Here is a 25,971-nt window from a genome sequence, read left to right on the forward strand (position 1 = left end):
CTGTTGTAACAACTGAAGGATTTTAGGGCTCTCTTGTTTACACTGGAATACATTTCCATATTAACGAACTTCCAAAAAATTGAGTTACCAGAGACACATTTTTTCTTCCATTATCCGGGCTGCTCATATTTCAGTATTTTTCCCTTTTAGGATCACTTCCACTCTTGAATCCCTCTCTTCCAACGCTTAACCCCTTCATTTTTGTAAATTAACGAGGGAGTTACTAAGATTAACAAACTTGCAAGTAGGACTTTTGGTTACTGATAGCCCCTTTCTATCCTCTCCTGTACTTGCAGTCTCACCGTTCACTCATCGCATCAATCACAATTCCAATGTATTTACTTTTGAGAAGCAGCACCTCACTCAAGAGACGGTCCTGCTCAATTTATTCACACATTATGAAGCTGTTCAACTTCCAGTGGAGTATCTGAACAGGACCCTTAGGGACTCTGCAGTTTCAGCACACTTTTCAAGTCACATCAAATGAAATGCTGCTCGTGATAGACAAAGAGCTCACAGAAGCCTAATGTTCTGTTAAAACAGACTTTTTCAGGACTATGACTGTATTTAAGACAGCAGAGTTTTAAAAATCCCATTTCTACAACTTTTATCCACATACCTTTCTTTTTCCAAATAAAATGTTTGGAACCATCTCTTTGAAAACAATATATAAATTACTTAAAGGTCATGTCTGAGGAATTTGCCACTTACTGCTTCAAGTTGTTTCCAGCAAGTTTCAATGTGTTGTTGTGCCTTTCTGCCATCATGGAAGTGCTGTTTAGAAAAAGAAAAGAGAAAGAAAACATTTTGAACAACAAAAGAAAAAACAGTCAAGTATGTTCAAGAAAAAACCCAAGCAGAAATCATTCTGACAGCTGTGTTCTGCAAGGCTGGCGAATTGAGCAGGTGTGTGATGACTATCTAATGTCTCAGCAGGCTGCAGATGGATATTTGCATCAATTATAGTGGTTAGTTTGACTAAGACTAATTAATCCCTTTAGCAATTCTACCTTGTATTGTTCACTGTATCTCATAATTATTGGTTTCCCGTATCATGAGATCTGAAGCACTTTTATCTGACGAGTATTTCTTTGGTGACAGACTGAACACTAGCTCTAAATTAAAATTTCTCTCTACATGGAATTTACCAAGACACACTTGATTGGCACACTCTAACAACTGATATTTGTCCTGATTTTCATTCAGACTCAACAAAAAACCCCTCTTCTTCCTAGTTACTGGCTGCGAGTGCAAGGCCAGCTGCTCCTTCCTCTCGAGAGGTTTTTGGTGCTGTGTGTCCCTCCAGAATCCCTCCTCTGTCACATGCTGGGGGTGAATGTGTGTCCACAGGGTGAGATGTAACAGAAGTTTTAAATTGAGATGTCAGCTAAACAACAGGGAACTCCTCTCCTGGCATGCCTTTTGGAACAAGGCTCTTAACTGCAGTCAGTTTAAGTAACAGTTCTTAGCCCTTACACAACGCTCTTTGTCAAAGAATCTAATATGTATTAGATTTTATCCCTCTGCAGAATCACTGAATGGTTTGGGTGGGAAGGGACTTCAAAGATCACCTTGTTCCAACCCCCTGCCATGGGCAGGGACACCTTCCAGTATCCCAGGTTGCTCCAAGCCCCGTCCAAGCTGGCTTGAACATTTCCAGGGACGGGGCAGCCACAGCTTCTCTGGACAAGCTGTTCTTCCATATGCCTGGCTTTCCCTCAGCATAAGCAATCCATTCCAGATCATTGTATAAGCCAATGACCCAGCTCTAGACAGAAATGTGGATGCAGACCCAGCTGACTGCTACAACAGGTTACTCCCCTCCACAAACCACCTTGTAAAATAAATAATGAAGCAAACTGAAACAGGAAGAGAGAGGCCTTTCTTTTGGATTATTTACTGGCAATTAGTTTTACTCAAATATAGGAATTGTGTTGCATAGTGAATGTGAAAAATAAAGGCCAGATATTGCCAGATAATCCCACTACAATTCACGTGCTCTCACACCCAAGTGTAATCAGACTACAGATATATCTTAAGGCACATGGTAACTATGGTGTATTGGGGTAAAAAAGCTCACACTCCAGACCATTAACCTGCTACAAAATGCCACAATTACAAAAATATGCCTGCAAGCACTTTATAATTGGCTGTTCCTTGGTTTCCTGCATCTTGCACTACAGTAACTGGTACTTTCCTGTGTCAGGAGAGTCAGGGCCATTCTGGCTACTTTAGACACAACAGCAAAAAGCCCCAAAACTGCAATTCTTGATCATGCCATGTCCAGTAGGCTCATTTAGCCTTAAAAATCACAGTAAAGTTCAACTTGTCTGCAAGAACAGAACAACACATGGGCTATCCTGGGTGCTCTGGATGCTGTTACCTGTAGTCCCAAACACTGTCTGCTAAGGAAGGATGCTCACCTAGAACTGAGCACAGGGACATTCCACAACTTTATGCGTCTGGATGGTGCTTATCTCCACATGAAAATCCTTAAAGCAGACAAGAGAGGCCCAGTGTCAGAAATGCTTTCAGTCCTGGCATGTGCCACGCTCAGCTCTGGCTCTGCTCCTGCCCTCCGAGGAGGGAGCTCATGTGGCCACTGGGCCATGGAAGGGGGAGCAGTGACAGCCTGGCACTGCTGGGACAAGAGAGACCTTCTCCAAACACCACATCACCACACTGTGACGTTAAAAAACCCCTGACATCAGTGTAAAACTGCTGCTGGGTGGCAGGGAAAGGCTCCAAGTTGATTTTGGTTCCTTTTGTAGATCCCCGTGTCCTTTCAACTCTGTGTGACAGATGCTGCCTCTTCCCTGCCAGGGGCGCCTCGTTTCAGGCTTTTGTAATTCGAGTTTAGGAAAACAGTCCCAGGGAACAACTGTAATTTAACACAACATTTTTCAAAATTTTGCTAATGAGCATGAAACTCATGGAAGTCTTAACAGTGAAGCTGGAAGTAAAATGACTCCAATGTCTTCATGTTGTCTTCCCTGCTTCCACCAGCCCCCATTTGTGTGCTCTCCACTTCGCTTGCTCCGACTTGACCGGTGTAGGAAAGGACCTGATTTGGGAACAGCTGGCTTGTGTGAAACCCAATACTGTCAATGACCCATAAACCTCAGGAAAACAACACACCAGGTTCATTTAACAGAAGACAATTGTAGAGAGGAGCTGAGCTGAAGGATGAACTTGGAAACAAAAGCCTATCAGATAACAGGACTGCCCTCGGCGTGTATTTTTAAACCTTTGTAGTTGAATAATGTAATTTTAACAAGCCATCCCTGTTCTTTCCAAATTTGCCTTCTCTGTAAAACAAACTGCACAAGCTTCTAGAAGTACATACAAGAAGCATTGAGCCAGAGCAGTGTGACTACATCTAGTTCAGATTTTGCTCCATTTTGATACTTTATTTTTTTTAGATACTCTTTTACACAAATGGAACACTGAGATGTAATATGGGCATTGCTGAAGATTATTAAATAGTGAAATATTAAATTGTGATACATACAGGTGCACCACACCTTGAAGAGTTCAGTGCAATACTGCCTTTTTTAGTTCAACCATTTTCTAAATATACTTATAACCCCTAATTCTTGCTGTGCTGCCCCATATATATCCTTTTTGTGAGCTAAGGCACTTCTGCTTTTGCAAATCTTTTTGCCCTCAAATGGTAATTTCTGCCTTCCAAAAATTCATTTTTATATGCAGCAACTAAGTGGAACCTTCCAACTATCTATATTTCTTCACAGGGTGTATTTTATGGGTAAGAAAAATCAAGGCGCTATGGTCAAGTGATCTGTTTAAAGTCATACAGGAAGCCTCCAGTTTCCTCAAACCATGCACTATCTTCAACTTCTGCAAACTCATTTCCCTTACAATCCTCTTAAACAGCAAATGTCCTTTACCTTCACCTCCTCCGCCTCCAAAACCCCAGCAAAAATAACTCTTAAGCTCAACTATTCCTTGGTAAGGTTTCAAGATGCAAGTTGTAATTTAAATAAATTTCTTTGAACAAATTAAATAATTGGTTATTCTACACCTGAACATTCAAGCAAATGGAAACATGACAAACGATTCAGCAAATCCTGTGGAAAACTACCACTCTTAGTCACACCCATTTCAGCAGCACACAATGATTAATTTAGAGCAATTGATACAATATTGCCCCCCCCCCCCAACTGGACACCCAAACTAATGACCTCAATCAGGCTGTTTAAAAAACTCAGAATATGAGCAAGATACCCAATTAATAAATCACACTTCAAGGGTGCCAGTGAGACATTAGCAGCAGTGTTGGTGGTTCACATGCCATGATTTCCTCCAGACTTTTCACCCATATACACAGAATGCTAAACACACATTAAAAACACAGTAAAGTGAAAAGTTTGGGTTTATTAGTGTTCATTAAGTCAACCTCCCTAAATCACCTTGAAGTCTATACCTTGTAGTCTTTGGCTGGCAAACACTGTGCCAACTTTAGGATTTCCCTGAACAATATTTTATTGAAATATTAAACCAACTAAATGGCTTAAAACACAGCAGCATTGCCCAAACTCAAACCACCCATGACCACAACTGTCCTTTTTCCCCGTGTTAAAGCCCAGCGTGTCCCAGGGTGCTCTGAACAATCCACAATGGCCATATTTTGACTGGACAACTCCATCCATTCCAGCTCACAGGACAAACACAATAATGCAGGCTTTAGGTGATCTCACAAGAGTTCACAGAACCAGTTTGGAAAAGACCTCCAAGATCAAGTTCAACTCGTGACCAACCACCACCACTCCAACCAGACCCGAGTGCCATGTGCAGTCTTTCCTTAAACACTTCCAAGGATGGTGACTCTAACACCTCCCTGGGCAGCCCAATCCAACCCTTTCCATCAAGAAATTCTTCCCGAAATTCAGTTGTTAAGACTTGAGATACTTTAATCAGAGTGTTAACTCACTCATGTGAGGACTGTGGATTATCTCAACTTTTTAAAAGCTTTTGTTACATTCAAAAAGCTCTCAGCTCAAGGAATGAGCTTTTCCCTTTGCAAATGCAGCCATTGGGATCCGTGTGCTCTCCTCATTAGGGTGCTGCCTGTGTCTGGAACAGCTGGGGAGCAATCCTGGCTGCTGTGCAATCAAAGACAAACCTCTCATTGACTTTTGCTGGGCTCAGATTTCACCCGTGTTGATCAAAACCCTGGAGCTGCAAGTGAGGGACCCACAATGCAGAGGCTGTTCCTGCCAATGCTGCCACAATTAGGAGCAGCGGGATATTTTTGCAAAACTTCCTTGGTATGCACGAGGGTTTACACAGCCCCAGAGCTCACCCAGCAGACAACAACAGCTTGTTAGAAGATGCATCTTATCTTTTTTTTCCTGACCTTCTGAGAGAAGCAGGAGAAAAGATGTTGCTAAAAGCATCTAATGAAGGAGAACACATTCCAGTATTTTTGCTGAGGAGTTCCTGGGCATTTTTAAATGAAAGAATTTCCTGAAACATGTAGATTGCCAGCATGACAACAGGGCTGCTTAGGCTCTGCCTAAACTGATCGTGTGAAACCTTTTTAAAAGGGCTGTAATAAGACAGCCTTGTTTTTCTCAAACAAACAGGAGTTGATTAGATAGTTAAACTTAAGACTTGTACATCTATAATGTTTGTATTAGAAATAATCAGAAAAACAGTCTTAATTTATATGCATAGCATATGGTTCATTTGACAACATCCTTTTCAAGAATTTTCAACAAATATATCTAAGGCAAGGGTGCTTCATTCTTTTCTATTTACATGAGATAATATAACAGACTGACAAAACAGTTACCTTTGACTTCTGTAACAAGTACTCCCAGCTCACACTGATAATTAATATAAATACAGTACTTCATCCTCCAATTCAAACTCTTATCTCCATTTTTGTTACAAGTGATTCCTAAAATAATGGCTAGTGATTAAAGCACACCAGAGACGGAAATAAGAGAACACTATTTTTTCCTCGATTTTCTCAGCAACATTTGCAAAACGCCTTGTCAAATGTTTTTCTTTTCCTTGCTGCAAAGACAGGAAACAGTCTCCTCCGAAGAAATGTTTCCAAAAATAGCAACATGTTCTTGTGGTCTTATCACTCTCAGTTGTACTAAGAGTAGCATAAGACATAAAAGTAGCATAAGTCCTGTGAATGTTAACATTAAATTCCTGACAATTTTAACACATCCATCAGCTACTTAATATTGGGGCATAACCCTGTTCTCCATTGCACTATCCACAGGAACATTATTTTTAACGTGGACTTATCAACTTGGTCAAGCCGGGAACAGGTTAGACAAATACCTGTTCAATGTTAAACTTAATTTGATTGAAGTATCTGCTCCTGGAGTGGTGCATTCCAAAGAAATTCCATTTAATAAGCACTATGACCAAAACTTCTCAAGCTTCAAATTCCAAATCAGCTGCATGTGACAACCTGAAGTAGCTGCCCCTACCGTTACTGAGCTGTAACAACAGAATGATGGATGGGGTTTGGAGCAACCTGGTCCAGCGGAAGGTGAACCTGCACTGGGCAGGGAGTTGGAATGGTAGCATCTTTAAGGTCCCTTCCAAACCAAATCATTCAGTGACTCCCTGGTGATTGGCACAAACCTAAAAGACACTGTGGCAGTAACATTTATGGTAACTTGTCATTTTCATGCTAAATATGACAGATACAGTCCTTATATCGGGAACTGGAACTCAGAACTTCTTCTCAGGCACAGAGACAATCCTGCAGTGTGCAGGAGCAGCACTGCAATCCTGCAGCTTCCAGTACAGCTCCATGGCAGAAGAGCTAAGGGATCCTCAGGGGCACCCTGCTGTATTGGCCAGCTCTTGGAGAGGTCCTGCTGAACCATCTGCCTTCAGGGCAGCAAGGCCAGCAGGCCCTGGAATCAGGCCCTGGTGTGACAGGTTGTTTGGAGATCATGCACCCTACTTCAACCCATCCCTAGGAACTAATCTTGTCCTTAAAAGCTCACCTGTGCCCAAGTGCTCCACAAAAGCAAACCTAGGGCTTTAGGGCTTTTCAAATGGAGATTCAACATTACTACTAAAAACTATGGAGTGAAAAGTTGTTTGTGCTTTTATAACCTTCAATATGTATAGAGGAAAATGCTGCTCTAGCTTCCACCTCTTCTCCTTCCCAGTCTTGTCACAAAGCTCCCCTTCCACTGATCCACAGCTGAAAGATGTGAATTGAAATGGTCTGTGACATTCCTGTGTAAGTCTTGCACTATGAAAACCAGAAGATGTACAAGTTAACGCCTCAAGAGGCAAGGAAATGCTTTTAGCTGTTTCCATATACCTTCATGCACACATTCACCTACACAGGACTATCAGGACCTGCATCAGATATATAAAATGTTTTATGTCAGCTAAAATGCCAGCTGAACATGCCCACATGTACCACGTGCCACAGGCTTGGATGAACACCCTTCTCCATAGTTAACATATGCACCACTCATCTGGCTTTATCATTGCTCTTTCATTTCAGGCCAATCTCTGTGGCTCTACAGGCAGATCACAAAGGGAAGAATACATCCATGGCCAATGCTCAACCCCCTCACCCTCAGGCATCTCTCAGTCATGCACTGAGCAGGAAATGTTACTGTTCATAGAAGGCATCTCTCATCTTGTCCCTCTAAAGGGCTCTTGCTCTGCAGAGCAATATTCAAGCTAATTGACAGAAAATGCAACTACATTTGTTAGTAAACAGATTTTGTTTTCCCAATCTGAATCCTTCATGTGGTAAACAGAAACCAATTTATTTATTTGGACTATCATTTCATAGTTCAATGTACCCATTCAAAACTGGGAAGAGCAGGATATTGAGTTCAGTGGTCTCAACTTTAACCCTGCTAAATCCAAAGGTCACATTACACCTTTCAGTTGAAGGGGTATTAGTATTAGTTTCCCACACAACGCTTTGGAAACTTTCATAATAAGCACTTGCTTTTTTCCCCTCACAGAACAGCCCTTCACAGCACAGTTACGTGATAACACAGCAATATTTAATACAGCTTCATTGCATTTGAGATCCATAATTTGGTGAAAACCAACAAAGACTCCATACGAATCCACAGAATTTATGATGATCTTTCCTGAATAATTTTCTGCATTCTTTTATTTAATAATTACTACTTAATGCTCTACAGGTACAATTTAACTTGATGAAATACAGCTGAAATACCTTGCAAGAAAGAGGATGAATATTTAGGACTGTTGTGGAGTGACTTATCAAGCACAACATAATCTCCCACAAATACCTTTATATTTAGATTAAAACTAAGACCTTCACTCCATTCATAGGGCAATGAGCTGGAAGTGGGCTAGTCCCAAAATAAGAGTTGGGGAAAGCTTGGTTTAAATTGCATCAACCTGAAGTTTGAAGTTTGGCAAATCACTTCCTTTTGCTGTCACTCTTTTTCTCTTCCCACCTCTCACTTGGCCATTGGTTTGTCACTTCTGGAAGGCAGCAATGTCTCTCTGTGCCCCTGCAGCACAAAGCACAGCTGTGCTCCAAACACACACAGACCTTGAGGCACATCCAAAATGCAACATGGAAAAATCCATTGTGCTCTTGACAGGGCTGTGTGCTGCCATCCTGCCTCACGCCTGCTCCACACTGGGAGAAATCCTCTGGAAAACCACAGGACTATTTGCAGAACAGGGCACTATTCAGAATGAGTGAACGTGACAGAATTCCTCCAATTATTTACTTTTCATCAACACCTGAGAGCCTACAAGAAACAGAAAGTCCTCTGACAGGCATCCCCCTCGATGAATGCACACAGGGAGGGTGCACATGCTCCACTATAAAGAACCAGACCCGTTCTGCCCCATGGTACCCATAAGGATTCATTCATTCCCTGTTCCCCTTCTATCCCCAAACAAAATGGAATGTATTGACATCAGGTAAATTCTCTCCCAACCACAGAATCCCAGTGCTGCACCAATGCAGTCTGCAGCAAAGCTCTTGGCTTTCATGCTTGATTGTATGGAGCCAGTCCAGCCCCAAGGGGAGGTGGAGGTAGAGGTGAGAGCAGCAGCAGTAATAAGAGAGATAGTTCATGACTCCCAAATACATTTTTAGCTAAGCTGACATGAGCAATGGCTACACAGAGCAGCTGCTGCCAGAGGCCGTGAGTCAGACCTAGTTTGTGACCACAGATCTAAATCAGAATGGCCCCAGGAAATAATTCTTGAATTTCTATCCAAATTACAGAATTGAAGGGTTTCCTCAGCCATAGTTGGATCTATAAATCAAGCTGTAGCCTGTGAAGTGTTAAGGGGAAAAAAAAAAGACAACAAACAGAAATTCTCAATGGTTGGCTCAGTACATTTCCAACCTAGAAGTGTATTACACGTCAGTGCCCATGAAGTAAAGTCCGAACACTCTTCTTGACCTGACAGGATCACCACCTTTTCTTTTGTCACAGATGAACAAGATTAAGACCCAATTTTGTAACACTGCAGGGCCTCCAGCTCAAACTTGACACCTTCGAAAGCTACCCCAAAGTAAGGCTTTGGTGACACTGGGGTGACATGAAGCATGACTGCAGAAGCAAGTTCTTTCCCTGAACCACTCAGGTGATTCTTACCTCATTTGTGTGACTTGGTGACATCTTCCAACAGCAAAGGGGAATTCAGTCACAGGCATCTAACCTCAATAACCTCAAGAGGAAGATGGATGGGGCATGCCCTTCACACAACACTGAACTGAAATTTGAGCTTTTAAGCAGCTAACAAGGACTCTGAGGATGAGAATTGCTCCTGAGAGAGCACGGACACAGCAACATCAAGAGAATACAAGAAGAAGTTCAAGTGAGGAACTACACTATAAAGAGTTTCACTTCACTGGGCAGCTGGGAAGAACTGAAACAACACAAGGAGTGTGTTTCCCTGTGTGAAAAGCAGGCAGGGTGTGTACCTGACTTCAGTGACTGTGAGGGCAAAACAACTCATTTGGTACAGTGACAACACTGAGTGTAATCCTATGGAAGAGGAATGTGTAATAGGATAGTCATTGATTCACCTTTGTTGCTAAAGATATTCAAGTTTCACACAAAGAGTTTTTGCTTGATTTTTTGTAACCACTTACTGATGGTCAAAAGCCATCATGCAACAAAGAACGTGATCTGAAAAAAATGCATAGGTAACCCAGAACTCCCGCAAGCTCTGAATCAGATCAGAGGAAAAAGGAGGCATTTGTCTTTTGAACAACAGCACCAAACCACGGGGCTTGCACATCATCCCACCTGTCCAACCTGCACACTCATCCTGCCTGGTTTTGATTAATTGCTTCTTTCCTTATTTTCACCACTAGCAACTGTCTTTCATAGAAAAAACATGACATAGGCAGCCATCAAGTACACCTTTCAGAGAGCCAGACAAACCCATGCCAAATGAATTTTATCCAGCATAAAACCAAAGTAAGGTGTGATACAGCATCAGTTCTGCACCATTACAGGCCAGGGGCTTGCACATGTCAAGGAAAACACAAGAAGTGATTTATTACTGCGTGACCCCGATCATCTGCTGGTGTAATTCCACTTGAATCAATAGAGCTAAATGAGCATGAAAACAGAGCAGAGCAGGCAGGCACCAGCCCCCACATGTTTAAAGATCACCAGCCACACTCATCACATGTGACTCCTGCAAACACTCTTGTGCATCAAAGGGTTTCCTTTGGAAACAGAAGCTGTAAATTCAGCTACATTTAGAGATATTAGAAAAAATTCTTCCCTGTGAGGATGCAGAGGCCCTGGCATAGGTTGCCCAGAGAAGCTGTGACTGCTCCATCCCTGGAAGTGTTTAAGGATAGGTTGGCCAGGGCTTGGTGCAGTCTGTTCAAGTTGTCCCTGCCCATGGCAGGGGGAGAATGGGATAAGCTCTAAGGTCCCTTCCAACACCATTCTGATTTGCCTGACCACTTTCTGCTGAACTTGAGCTCATCTTTCACACATTTATAGCTATGACACCTCTGTGTACCATTTCCATCTTCCAGTGGGTAAAGTATAACCAAAAGAGCAAGGGTGCTTATCTACCACAGCCATGCTGAAATCACTGGGAATTTGTACCATTTTACAGGTATTTGGACACCTGAATGACTTAATTCAAGACTCAGTGGACAAGAATGTGGGTCTCCCAACTCCTACACATGGACCCAGCCCCAGGAGTGGCTCATCCAAATGATTCTTTGGACCTGGAGCACAGCAGCTGATGGCAGAACAAGCAGAGAGCATGAGAACTTTGCCAGCAAAACTTCTGGAAATACCAAATCATTCATTCATTGATATCATAAAACTATTTATCAAAGCTGCAGCCCTCTGTGATATTTACACAGCCACCCTCCCCTCCTGCAGATATCAGCAGGATCAATGCTTTTACAGGACGGAATGAGAGGCTGTGTATGAAAAATGCCTGAGGGCGGGAACAGTTTCCTTTTTCAACACCATTTTCTCATAAATGAGAAATCTACAGGAACCAGACAAGGATTCCTAATTCATATAAGCTTCTATTTATGTTGCAAGAACAAAACCATGACTGACAACTGCTTTCTGTTAAAGACTAGTAATTATCAGCAACAGCAGGTAAATACATTGTCGGTTGCTTTTTGCTGTTCCCATGTTCTTATCACTAGGCCAATATTAAACTAATTTTCCTGTCATTCACCCATTACTTATATGAGCCATACTTAATAGAAAAGTTTACAAACAAAACAAAAAACCAATAGCTACTACTCAAATTCTTTACAAGAAATATTGCAAGCCCTCTTGCATCATACTTAAAACGTCTAACAGATACTCCAATCACCTTATATGCCCATATAACTGAGAAAACAGGCACAAACATTAGAACTGACAGAAAATGCCACACTAGAATGCTGCTTTTTTTTTTTTTTTTTTTTGCTTGGCTTATTATACCAGATCCATGCTGAATACAAGGTCATGGAGGGGCTGAGAAAACATTCTCATCACAGTTATATGTAAAACATCTTCCCATGCTGCCCCTCAAAGATTACACACCATTCTGCAGATTAAAGGTAGGTCTATATATTCTTTTCCTCTGTTGACAGAATTATCATTCCAATACTATACTTAGGAAAAGGTGGTGATTTCTAGGGCTCTGGTCCCACACAACACCTCAACACATGCTTAGTGTTTAGTGGGACTATTTATAAATGTAGAAGTTTTGCAGGAGTATTTTTGCACTTTCCAAAACAGACCAACAGTTTGGAAATGAAATATAATGCCCTCATGCTCCCTTTGCACTTTGCTTAGTCATTTTGTACCTGTTCTATGAGTATTTGTAGTGCTTAGAATCCTTCTCCTATGCTCACACATCCAGGAGATAAAAGGGTTCAAGGGAAGGAAGGAAATCACATCTCAACAACCCATTTTTCAGAGCTGGCAATGTGCAAATTAATCAGCTTTGAACATTCACTGTAGCAGGCACATAGGTCCCTAAAGTACCAGCTGAGATAGAGCACTAACGTGAAGCTATTAATTCTACCAGTCTTGAATGACAACAGGTTGAAAACCACATTCTCCACATTCACCAAACAAGACAACCCCCCTATCTCTTATTAAAATAACTTTTTTACAGAGTTCTGTTGACCGGATCTGGCTGAGAAGCACAAAAATGTGAATCAGAATCCAAATAATTCTCTCAATCAGCCTCAGCACTGCAGTTCCTCTGTTTATTTCAGGCTTTACACAGTGCTGCTGGACTCTTCCCTAAGCAAGCTTTTGGCTAACAGAGCCTTAAGCACAGATGGGTCTCTGACCTTATTTAGCAGGGATTCTCCTGCAGGCACTGCTGTCTGATTTTATAACATTTGATTCAAATGGTTCAGCGACTCGGCCAGGGCACATAACCCACTTCTTAAATGCTTGGTTCATTAGCACAGCTCATGTTTATTAACTACAAATAAATCTCACTTAACATTGAACTCCACTACCACTAATTAGGTGTCTTAAATAGCAATTCATTGTGAATAATAAATAAAAAAGGATCAATTACCGATTTCCTCTCCTGTTTCAGCTCCTGCACATAGCGTGTTAACTCTCCAGTGATCAGAGAGGTCATGTTCTCTGAAATGACCTCGTGCTGCCCAGCATAGTCATTCATTTCATTTAAAGTGGCTAGGAAGGCTCTAGTTGATGTGTACCTGCAAAGGACAGAAATGCATTTTGCTTTTAGTCCCTTTCTTTTCAGACAGACACCCTGCAAAGGGAGGTGGGATCCTCCTTAAGCACTTAGCGTTGCTATGTGAGACTGGGTATGAATTAGCACAGATTCACTGGAAGGAATTTCTCCAAAGGAAGCCACACACTGACAGTTGTCTGATAAATCTATCTCAACTTAGACAGTTTGACACTGGCTCTTAAAATATCACTGCTTTAGAGTGCCAGGTTCTTTATCAGCACAGCTCTGGGGCTTCAGTTTTCTAATCTCTATTCACCAAACATTTCTACTTACACTCTCTCAAGTCCTATGATTCAGTGCACAGAGTCATCAGTATATCCTACCTGGCAAAATCCTGTCTAAGCAAGCAAAATTTTGGCCAGCATAGCCTAGAAAAGAAAGTTTTTCATAGCGTAAATTTGATTTAAATCAGATACAGTTTATAATGTTTTCAAACAAGTAGCGAGTTAACTAACCAGGTGTTCATTGTCAACCCATATTTTTTAGTACCTTCCATCACAAGGTTTATTTTTCATATCAAATAATCTCCCATACAGCATTGCATGTATTATTGAAAGGAAGAAACAAACATCTGTGCACACAAATTTCAAAACAGCAGATTATGTCACTGGTATATTCATCCCAGTGCCAACAGAGCTGCATTTAAATACCCCAGCTGGCTGTGCTGGGCAGCTGGAAACCAGCAGCAAGACACTAGTACATACTAGAAAAACTATTATTATTAAATAGTAGTGGCCTGCACTGATAACATCACCTAAAGGTGAAAAATCAAAGCAAAGACAGAGATATTTAGAGGAAATAGAAGGGAGTGGTACAAATAGGAATGAGAAACACATCAGAATAAAATAAAAAACAGGAAAAACTAAAAAAAAAAAAAAAGGACTAAAAGGGACTAACCACATAATCCATTACAAGCAGAAACATCCACAGTCAAGATGCAAAATGAAAGAAATCCCAGCTGCAAAAAAATCCCAAGGTATAAAAGGCACAGAACTACAGACTGACAATGAGCTTGAAAAAGCTGATTTTTAGCCAGCTTGTCTCAAAGCAGCATCCAAGGCACCCAAAGGTCACATGACAAATCCCCCAGACCTTGTTTTGAGACATGAAGTAACTACACTGAGGTGAACACTGTATTTATAAAGGGCAAAGGATACACAGGATTTTCTGTGCCACGCCACATAGAATCATTCATCTCCAATATCCTTTTTCAGCAATGAAGGATGTGTCAAAACCCATTGTAGTAAACTCAAAATACCCATTTACGGTAGAGCTATCCAAAGGCAGATTTATTCCTAATCCTGGGTACAGACCAAAACAGCCATTGTGCTGGTAACATAATCTTCCTTGTGTAAATACCAATATCTCAGGAAACAATGGCATAAATAACTGATTCCCAAACAATGTTACTAAAAATAAATTTAAAAGCAAGCAAGAAGGCTGTTATCTCTGTTATACAAGCCATTGGAGTAGCTGTATAGAGCATCTTGGGGGGCTGACCCAAAAATCTGTATTAATGTAATCATCCAGTTGCACCCACATCCAAACTCTTTTGAAACATGTCAAATTTCAAGGTCAAGGGTTTGAGGCTGCTGCTGGGCTCTCTAGAGGCAGAGCAACCTCCTGAAACACCAGGCTGAGGGTCAGCCCCTGCCATGCCTTATTCAGAGCTACATTACAAAACACTGACATTGTGAAACTCCAGGGTCACGGTGCTCTGAAAGGAAAGATTCTCACTCTGGTTTAGAGTCTGTTGGGAAGCTCATCTTCTAGAAATTTCTCCTTAGAGAATATCTTTATTCTCCCCAAGGGCAGGAATGTTCTCAATGACCTGTGGTGTCTCATCACCTGGACCATGTTGCTCAGAGAAGGAGCTGAGATCTCTGTTGCTGTCTGCAAGCACAACATCAATCCTCTGCCATGGGGACACAGGTCTGAGCAGGTGAATCAAAAGCAGACAGGTGAGGCTGTGCCACATCCTTCAACAGCAGAAAGCCCCAGGATACTGGGAGTACAAACCTCATCCTTCACCCTGCTTTGCAGGAGCCTCTGTGGTGTTAGAACATTACCCCTTTTGTAAGTTACTAAGCTGTGCTGTCAGCCTGTTTGAGTAATTTAATACTTACACAGAGTGCTTGAGTTTCATGCCAAAATTAACAACTATTTCTGCTTCTGCTGAAAGCAGATATGAATTTGGTCGTTCCCTTCAAAGAGCCAGGATCAGTCTGGCTTGAAGGTTTTAAGGCACATTAAAGAAAAAAGGAAACAAAACCCCCAACCCAGGCATCCAGAAACTGCAACATAAGGGAACTGAGTAGTTACAGACCAAATCCACTCCTTAGTATCAACCACATAAGCCTGTTTCTGCATCTATTATTTCTATATTCTTACACTTGACTTTAAAATCTTTGGTTTACAAGCCAACTCCTAGGGGATCACCCAAACTTTGCCATTCCTCTATCAACACATTCTCACCCAGCAGTGGATCATGAACATACCTGTATTCTTCCTCCTCTTTGGAGTTCTTCTTGGGTTGGTATTTCTTTGAAAGGTTCCTAAAATTAAAAATAGAGATACATAAAATTAAATTTTAAAATATCCTTTGAAGTTTAGTGATGACCTTTACATGCACACATATTCTCTGAGGCTGGAGTTTTTATCATGCCTTCTAGAAGCATGACTATAATCAGGCTTTGATTTTGTTGTAGTAACACTCAAAGAATGGGTTGCACCGTGCTCCAGTCTCTGTAACTACAACCAAGTAATAGACTCTGAACCCAAGAAGTTGCTAAATTAAGGTCACGGAGTCAATACACCTGGGTTGTGGTTCTGCTGATGCACAGATCTCCTTCACCTGCTCTAAAGGAGAGGTTCTTTTAGAGTACAAGTCATCCCAAGGAAGGGTGATCTGATGCAGCAGATGACACTCTTGGCCAGGCAGGTTTGCCTGCCTTTAGCAGGATGATTAGAAGGCAAAAAAAAAAACCTTCATAAAGCTGTGGGAAGCTGCATTGAGATGGCAAAAGGGGGATCATTTTGTGATTATCAACCAATGCTGGGGGAAGTGTGACATTTGATTATCCTAATTAGCACAGATGACTGCATCTCATTATCCCCCAGCCAACTACTGATTTAATTTTAAAACACCAACATGCTCTTGGAGTGATTGTATCTTAAATAAGAAACCTAAACCTTGCTGTGAGCACATCTGACAGTGACTGTATGGTTTTCACTGCCCTGCAAGCCCCTCAGCAGCAGCAAATCCAGGGGTTTGTGAAGGTGTGCTGCCCACCCAGCCCTCAGTGCACCTTGCTGGTGTCAGCATCACGATATGCACTGCAGCACAACACACCCCTTAACCAGCACACACCACAGAGCTGACAAATCTCACTGAGCAATTTTAAGGCCTTTTCAATACTCCTCTGTCCTAAACTGAGCCATATTACTCTGTTCCCTTTGGCAGCCTCTCATCCTATTGTGAAAGGGAAGCCATTTGGTTTAGTTTTACAAGGTTGCTTCAGCAATTAAGAACAGCACACAAGGAGTATTGATGGAATCATTGTCCAAAGGAGGACTGAGTTTTATCGACTTATCCATGCCAAACTCTTTAGAGAAGTCCCAGAACACACTGAGTTGTAAAGAAACTGCTTTTACAGAGGTGTAACCCATTCCCTGCTGATGCTGGTTTTACTGCTGACTTGGAGAGAGCAAGGCCTCTCATCTCAAATTTCTTATTCCTGTTGTTCTCCTTGAGGAATTAAGGAGCATCTGCCCCAAGAGAGGAGTAGCCAGAATGCTGGCAGATTTGCACAGACAAACATGTGTTCCTCAAAATTTAAGTATCTCAACTGGAAGGGATCCAAATGAGTCTCTCCCTCTCAGTCTGTGCCTTCTCTTCAAGAGCATGCTCTGAAAAAATGAACTTCTCTAGTTCTGCAGCTTCCACCAAACACCAGCATGGGAAGGGTTCTGCAAACTGTTCTACATGATGAAAATGAATCTTACAGCACCCTTTGCATACCATGGAAATGCCTCTTCCCATGCACCTGCTGGAAGGGGAAAGGAAAAACCACAAGAAAACAAGCACAGAAGGCTACAGTAAGTAATAAGGCATTTTCACACAGTCAAATGTCCCTGCACTGTCACGCTGCCCAATTAATTCTGACATACCCAGCAACTGGCTTCCTGTGAATCTTTAAAGGTGCAGAAATGCTACAGAGCTGAGGCAAAAAAAAAACCAAACAAACAACAAACAAAAACTCACCAAGAAAACCCCACAGTCTGCTTTCACAGACAAAAACCACTTACCAAGGATTAGCAGCTGGGTTAAACACTTCATTATCTTCTATGCAATTTACACAACACACAAATTGAGTCTATATATTTAAGTTGTTCGATTTTTTTTTCCTTTTCTAAAATCAAATGTAGGGGTTTAACCAGTTACACACAAAAAACTACCACAAGTGATACTGAATCCAGAAGTAGTGCTGGAGTTCAGCATGTCCTGGGGCAGTGTCACCACCAGCACTGCCCAGGTCCAAGGTCACAAAGCAGTGACACCTTCAGTGCTAACAGTGATTACAGAGGGAACTCACATAATAAAGACCAGGAGTAAAACACCAGTTCTGGAAAGATTCTGTGCTACCCTGAGCACCCATCACCATGAGTGTTTCTATCTGCCCTTCACTCTGCATCATTTTTTCTGCCTTTCCAGCTTGTTTCTCTGCTCCCTTATTTCAACTTGGGTGACAAATGTGAGAGAAAGAGATGTCAGACATCAGGGGTTCTGATTCTCAGACTATCCTGACACCTGAAGCATTTTTTCCAACACATTTTCCTTGAGGCTATCTATCCATCATCACATTAGGCAAGGGTTTTGACACCCTTTGTGATGCTCTGAGTGCATGTGCTGCAAGGGAAGTGACAAGGACATACCACCTCAGCACTGGGAGCACAGCATCCAGCACATCAGTGCCCCACAGAAGTTAAAAGACAGAAAAAGCATTCTATCATAGTTTCTACATCCCTTCCCTCCTAGCCTAGCTTAATGATTCAACAAATATAATGCAAAACAATTAAGAAAATCATATCAGATCTGAAGCGAACTCTCAAACCAGGCTAATTGTAAATGGTACGTAGGTCTAACCTAAAATATTAAATATACATTTGCAGAATTAGGAAGAAAAGAAACATTTTTAAATAGAAGAAAAATAAACTTCAACAGATGACTAGGCTGAGATGTAGATAGTCAGTCAGAGAAACAGGCAGTTAGGGAACCCAGGGATGGAATAGAAAATACAAGTTTCACAGAAGGAAATAAATTTCAGCAGCTTTACTTACACTATAAACAAAACTGGGTTACATCCACAGGAGTACCTTGAGTTACCCTGTCTCTTTTTAATAGTATTTTCTGCATGTTATGACATGCAGTGATGTGATGCAGCCCTTTCACACCAAATGGATGTGGTAAAAAAAAGGTTGCACCAGGCCTAAGAACACTTATTAAATTCAAGCAGATGCATGATTTATTTTTCTTTTTTAATGTCCAGCACTGTTTTACCTCCACACTTGACAAGTCTACATTTTTGGGTTTTTCTTTTATACTTCTAACTTCTTAGATGCCTCCAAGCAGTCATGTGTTTAAGAGCTCCTTGGGGACAGATGTATTTGTCCTCAAACCATAAAAATACAGAGAGGCAAGAAAAAAATTGAACAAGTTTTTTTTTGGGAAGTCTAGGACACACTAAGAAATAAAGCTCAGGAATTCATAGTTTCTACATGGTCACAGGTAAAGCCATCTTTCACTTTCATTACATTTTGTTTGTGTGCTTATTCTAATAACTAAGCTCTTTACACCTGGAATGCGTCATCCTGAATAATCCAGTGAGTCTAGTGCAGGATTGTTCCTAAGACAGGCCAGCTCACACAGATACTGTGCTGGGCTTTCCCAGTCCAGTCACACTCTCTTTGTTCCAGCTCATTTTGCCCCTGTAATTCAATCTCTGCTCCTCTCCATAGGATGTGAGCAATTTGTTCTTGCACGAGTCATTTTCTATTTCCTGCTTGTCTGTAGCAGAAACCCTGGGGAACCCTCCTGGCATTCCCCTGGGAAAGCACACAACCATCAAGGGGAGGATTTATCTACTACCAGCTCCTCATAAATCACAGGCCATTGTGCATCTCAAATCCATTCAAACACAAGCAAATTCTGGGTGATTTTTTTTTTTTTTAATAGACACTGTGTTTTAGATACACAGATCAACTGAAACCTCAGACCCCATCTCTTTAAAAACCAAGAAGATGGAAAGAGTTCTCAGATTTATTATAAGGTGAGTTTACTGGAGGGGTTAGGAAGAATCATTCCTGCTCTCCCTTTCCCAATTAACTCCAGCAGTTCTAGTTTAGCACTGGTCACTACTGGCTGCCAAAAATACTGCCCCACAGGCAGCAGCAGGACCAGCTGTGTGCTGCTCTTCCTTCTAACCCCTGACTGATCACTTCTCAATTTTTCCTACCTTACTGGGAAAAGCAAGGTAATGCCTTCTCCTGTGGGAGGGTTCTTAGCACCCCTTCCCCAGGATCTGACCTCAAGAAAGACATTTTCTGTGTCTGGTTCACACATACTCATCTCTGTCTACAATCAAACCAGACATGCACATGTAGAAAGTACCCAGCAGGAATTATTTGAGATTAATTCACAAAGATCTCTGCTCTGATCAGGAGACACCTCAAAAGGTTATAAAACTGTAATTCAAATCTCAGGCTGTAACCTTGTTAACTACATAGGAAAAATCACCACGGGCTGGGGCTGACTTTCTGACCTGCAGTTTCTCCCCATGCACGTTCAAAAAGGGCCTGTCTTAGTACAGGAAAACATAAACTTCTCCTAACAAATGATCATTATTCTGTTGAATTCTTAAACCCTTCAGCATTTATGCACAGCAGCCCCAATTTCATGGAAAACATTACAATGCTGTCCTCAAAGCCTGAGCCATTAATCATGCATAAACCGTGAGTAAGCCCTCGTGTGCTGCTCAGCCACCTCAATAACCTCTCTTTTTGCAAAGCATATGATTACTAGCAGATATAATACAACAGGATCTTAAATTAACTTTTACTTTCCAATCTCTAAATTAAAGCTATTTTCTAAAAGCCATTATTATAAACAAAATCACCACTGACACAGCAAACTTAGATTACAGGCTCTGAAGAGATGCAACTCAAAGTCCAGAACTTTACACATCAACTTACCTAAGCTGCTTTGCATAGCTGAGTTCAATCTCTGTTCTTTCTTTTACAAACTTGATGTACTTTTCCAGAACATCAATACCCCACTGCGTGTGTTTTTCTAAGTTGTCAAACTGGTCCTGCAATGAATCAAAAAAAGAAAAAAAATAGTTTAGTCTCCTTGAACATAGAGACAACTAAAATTAATTTCCAAAGGGAGTATCACCATATACAAAGTGTTGTTAATATTTTCCATTACCAGTTAGATACTTTTATGGTGAGACGGGTTTTTTATCAACAGAAATCTGTATTTTACCACAAGCCCAGTTCAGTAACATTCTTCATTACTCATTTCTGAATCAGTTTCATTCCAGAAATACTGGCAATTCTATTAAATACCATCTTGAAATATAAAAACAGACGTAGGATAAGAAATAGATGCTCTTGACAGTATTTTGTTTTACTCTGAAGAATTAATAGAAGTTCCATGAATTTGGGATCTACTCACAATTAATAATTCTGATTTTCACATGAATATTGTAGATTTAGACTCCAACTTTGTCAGTGCTATGAATTTTAAATGTTATTGAGAACAGTTAATCTTTTTACAGAGCAGACTTCAATTCCTCTGTAGCCTGTTTTGTTCCAAAACAGACGACATGATGCCCCCCAAAATGACATAAGCTACGTTTTCTGAAAGCTTTCTTGTCCACCTTCGTTTATATACAGATACTACTTTGTTCTTCAAATATTGTTGCTCTCAAAAACAGTCACACATGTTTTCAATAAAATCAAGAACATTCCACAAGTCAGTTTGGGATTTGCAAATGCCAAAAGAAATTAAGCAACTCTAAATCCAAATTAATTATCCAAGCCAGTTTATTACTATCTGCAGATTTCAATTATAATCACCTTATTTTTTAAAATTTGGTTACTTCAACAGCACTCAAATTCCACAATCATCCACTCCACACAGCTTTGCAGAAGTTACTGTTTCTACAATACTTGAAATACAATGTTTAAACTGCGATACAGTGAATACTTATTTTGACAGAAATACTTTGTAGAATAAACAAGGGCTTTAATATCAGCCTGACTTATTTGGCATCAGGTTCCATTATTGTTTACAAGGAAAATAGAGAGTAAGTTTGCACAATCTACAAAAGTAGATTTACCATGTTTTCCAAAAAACTACACACGGCACTAGATTTGGGTCGGATGCTGAACTGCCGCTACCAAAGATTCTGACACAAGTGATACTTCTCTGCAAAAGATCTGGCCTTGTGACTCAGTCTGCAGAGCTATCATAGAGTTACAAAAGCCAGACAAGCTCACTCCCTTTAGACACAGAGCAGAAAAATAACTGAAGGCTACAACAAAGCCTGGTTTGTGAATACTTTGCTTTTATCAAATACCACTTTCTGCTCTGTAGCACATCTGGCTGTGACAGTGAGTTGCACTGGTGGCAGGAGGGATCCTGCCAACGTTGAATACATTCATGTACACAGGAGCTTATAAAGAAAATAAACCTGCTAATAAACTGCTTAACTGTAATTTGAAGGGGAAGACAAAATTTGCAAAACACCATCAAGAAGCAAGTTAAACCAGCAGGTAAGGCAGGTGGAATAGCACACAGGGTTTGTGCATTGCATGCTTGCTCTGGTTTAGCATCAGGTACTATTTCAAACCAAGTCAGCCAAACCAGACTAGGTTTCAACTTAAGTTATGTGGGTTTTAGTCAATTAAAGAGGCACTGGGGGCAGAACAGCAAAAAGTAATAGTATAAAGTTACAAAAATAGTAAAGAACTTCTAAGTGCTCCAGGAACTATGAGAAAGTGGTTAAGGGCAATTGAAGTAAAAAAAATTAAAACTACACAGAATGAAAAGCCTGACTTCCAGCAGTATAAATCACCCTTGAACCAGTTTAGCATCAGTCACGCAGAAAGAGGATGTGTGCATTCTGCAGAAAGGGCACACGCAGACTAAGGATGTACATATTTGAGTATATACAAATCTCAATTTCAGACAGTTTCACAGCTGGGGACAAGACAAGATCAGGGGAAACATACTGGTCCTCCTCCTGCCAGAGGGCTCAGCTCAGCCTGGAGTCTGATGCCAGCACCGAGAAGCACCTTCTGCTGCTCGGCTTCAAATATACAACCTCTCCATCTCTGGGATTATGATGGAGTCAGGCGAGTAGTGCAAACATGGCCTTTTGAAGGTTTCTGATAAAGATGTCTTCTAGCTCTCCCACACCCTACACTTCCACAATTTACATTATTTAACATAAACACATGCATATAAAATAAATACCCCACAGGGAAGTCCATTAGTCACAAGTTTACATTGATTCACACACTCCTGATTTAGAGAAGGGAAATCTCAGGCAGGGAAATTCACTGCTTAAACCCTGTAAGCAAATATAACCATCTTTATCAGATAGATCATATTTGTACCAAGAAACTAGCTTATTATCCTACTGTGACCCCATCCAAAGAGGAAAGGTCAAGGTTTCCCAGAGGAAAGAATGCCTTTCAAGGAGATCCTGCCCTTCAAGGTAATCTAGATTTCAAGATAGAGCAGGTTCACCCTGAAAAGGCAACCCTGGTGGTGGCTTGTCCAAACCTCCCACCATCAGCCCACCCTGAATCAATTCTCAGAGCATCATTTAGATCAGAGTTTGAATAAAAACCCAGCAATGGCGCCATGTAGCTGCCTCAGTGGGGGCTGTCATCCCATAGAGAGACTGGCTGGATTGTTTCTAAGACCTCACTAGGCCAAGTCTGGTGAAATAAAACTCCCTGAGGAGTAGTGTAAGAGGAGCACACGGTGGTGCAGCTGTCGGACAGATCAACCAGGGGAAGATGCTAAATTTCTATTTATAAAATGAGATGAGGCACTTGCCCAGTGCCAAGCTCTAGGCAGAACCACCTCAACAAGATAAAGTACAAGCACTGACCTCCACTATCAAGAAGAGAGGCAAGGGGAAGTTTAACACTCTTCAGATCTGCTAAAGAGAAGTTTCTGTTCTTTCCTGGGCATGGAACAACGTTGGCCCAAGTGCCATTTCACTCAGCAGCCAACGCCCCACAGCAGTGTGTTACACTGGGGTCACACATTCCATTGTCCCTTCCCTTTGCTGAGTGCCTTGAGGATGAAAAAAAGTCAGTAAAATTGGCAACACCATCACTGGCTGAGCATGAGATTCCAAAGGAAGGGCAGCACAGCCACAAGGACACAACAGAGATTGCCCTCCTCGTTCCATGGATCTGGAAGGACACTGAAGGTAGGCAATGGTCCTGAGTTAAAGTTAATGAATCATAGGGATGACAGAGGACGCTGATTGTACAGCATAACCTGCAATTCACAGAATCCCAAAGTCCAGGGACACATGTAATCAATGCAAAAACAACACCTCTGAAAAAGAGATTTTTGAGAACAGTTAACAACAATATCATGCCTTCAAATCATCAATATTGAAACCACTTTTTAGAAATTGATTTACTTTTCTCAAAGCTCATTACAAAAATGCATTATGGGATGGAATCTGAAGAGTTAAAAAAAACCCCCTCAATTATTCTGGAGGCTAATGAAAATAGAACATGCCATGCTTTCAGCACAAAGTGCACCAGTCCTGGCAGGTGAATTGTGTCACTGCAGCTCTGCAGGTTCAGTCACCAGCTGCAAGAGGGCTCAGGTGCCCCAGGAGCTGCTGTTTCAACTTTCAGTTTCAATATACAGACTCTCCTCTGTTCGTTTTTGCAGCATCCTTACCCTTCCAGTCAGGGAGAACATTAAGAAACAATAAATTCCACAGGGCTTTAGTATTCAAGAAAACAAGGCAAGAAATATGATGCAACGTTCAGTAAAAATGCTCCCACCAGACCACAGTGAGGGAGAAACAAAAGGTCACACCGCACCTGTTTTCTCTGAAAAAGAAACACCAAAACATTTTCTAGAAGAATTCACTACTTTCCTCTGGCTCAGAGACTGGTTCACACCTAAGAACATTCTTTGAGCAGAAATACTGCACTGACAGTGAGTTGTCTATCACAGTAGGCTCCCACCACAGCCTTCACGTTACTACGTCCTTCCAACCTGCCAAACCTCATCTTCTCCCAGTTTCAAGTGCCTGTATTTATTGTGGGATCAGCTTACTGAAAAGAATAGACTTCTAATTGACCGTCACAACATGCATGTAATTAAACTACTTGTGTAACTGTAACTTACTCCCCTTCATCAGATTCCACCTCCTTCCCAAAGCCAGCAACATGCACCAGTACAAACACTCTTACTTCCCCAGGTGATGGAGGAGCTGGAATACAGGAGCTGACCCACCTGACACAGGTGGGACAGCAGAGCCTCTGCTGCTTAAAACAAACTGCTCAGAGCTGAACATGTTCTTGAGCACACACACCAAAATCGAAGCTCAAAAGAGGGAAGTAGAACTTTAGTCATTAACTTGAACAGGAGTTTGACATCCAAGTACCCAGAATGCTTTGAATATTTTAACCCTAAGGCAAAGTGTGTTTCTAAATTCATTTTCTAACCTCATTTCTGTTTCCATTAATTCTCTCCCAGTGCTTTTACCACTGCCCAAATAACCTCACATCCATGCATTCTTTCTGAAATTCAGCTGCATGCCTGTTACCCTGACAATGCTTAAAATGGAAACAGAGCTGCCCATTTGCTTTGCTTCATTTGAATGGTTACTTTAAGCTGTCAAATCCCCTTCACTTCTCAACTGCCCTCCTGAAGTCACATTCCCCAGCTACACGAAGTATTTTGGGAACAGGAAAGTTAGCCATTAAGAAAAAAAAACAAAAGAAAAACCTTCTTCCCATTTCTCAGCCATATAACACGGAGTACAACCAATTATTGAGCAATAAAGTGTTATTCATGAGGCCTTTGAAGATCAGCTCAGTGAGATATTCCTTCCTCTTTCTAGAGGGCTTCCATCTATTGCAAAATCGTTCAACACATGGTGTTCAGATCCAATGACGGACCTTCATTTGCCACCAAGGGGCTTCAGCCTTAACATCGACTGAAATAAAGGGTTTGTCCTCACTTTTCTCCTGAGCTGCAGCCTCAGTCTCTCCACAGCCAGGCAGACTCACCCTGCCCAGCTCCACCACACAGCCAGGCCACAAGGACTGGGGGTTCTACTTGGTTTCAACTGTGAACAAAAGATTAGATTCTGGGAGAATTTACCAATTAATTCTGCAATTTAAATCTTCCTGTCAAACCTGCCCAGAGCAGACTGAGCTGGCAGCGTTTACTGTACCAGTATCTGGGGCTGAATTGTCACTGTCACCCTTTCTGCTGCTTTCACAGGTGACAGTGCAGAAGTGTGAAATTAAGAAGAATGCTAATAACACAGAGACAAGTAATGAAGAAAGACTATGCTGAAAATTCAGATGCTAATAGCAAATGAAAAGCCTTTCTATTCAGCATACTCCCCCTGTAATTCTAATACAGCAACACAATAAAAGATCCAGGATTCTTGAATG

At 41.4% G+C, this 25,971-nt stretch overlaps 1 protein-coding gene across 17 annotated transcripts in view; it reads right to left on the reverse strand.

The window, feature by feature from the left end:
• FNBP1 (formin binding protein 1) overlaps positions 1–25,971 on the reverse strand; it is a 94,563-nt gene that overhangs the window by 44,389 nt on the left and 24,203 nt on the right. For 10 of the 17 annotated variants that reach the window (XM_069032001.1, XM_069032004.1, XM_069032002.1 and 7 more), the window contains exons 2-5: positions 20,485–20,600; positions 15,732–15,788; positions 13,048–13,195; positions 712–774 (exon numbers count right to left, since the gene is read on the reverse strand). In XM_069032001.1, the coding sequence (XP_068888102.1) occupies positions 712–774; positions 13,048–13,195; positions 15,732–15,788; positions 20,485–20,600 (384 nt within the window). Of the gene's footprint in view, positions 1–711; positions 775–13,047; positions 13,196–13,556; positions 13,602–15,731; positions 15,789–20,484; positions 20,601–25,971 lie in introns of all 17 variants that reach the window. The other 7 variants (XM_069032000.1, XM_069032005.1, XM_069031996.1 and 4 more) reach the window with 1 other exon arrangement.

Source organism: Aphelocoma coerulescens, chromosome 17 (assembly GCF_041296385.1).
Source record: "Aphelocoma coerulescens isolate FSJ_1873_10779 chromosome 17, UR_Acoe_1.0, whole genome shotgun sequence".
NCBI classification, from domain to species: Eukaryota; Metazoa; Chordata; class Aves; order Passeriformes; family Corvidae; genus Aphelocoma; species Aphelocoma coerulescens.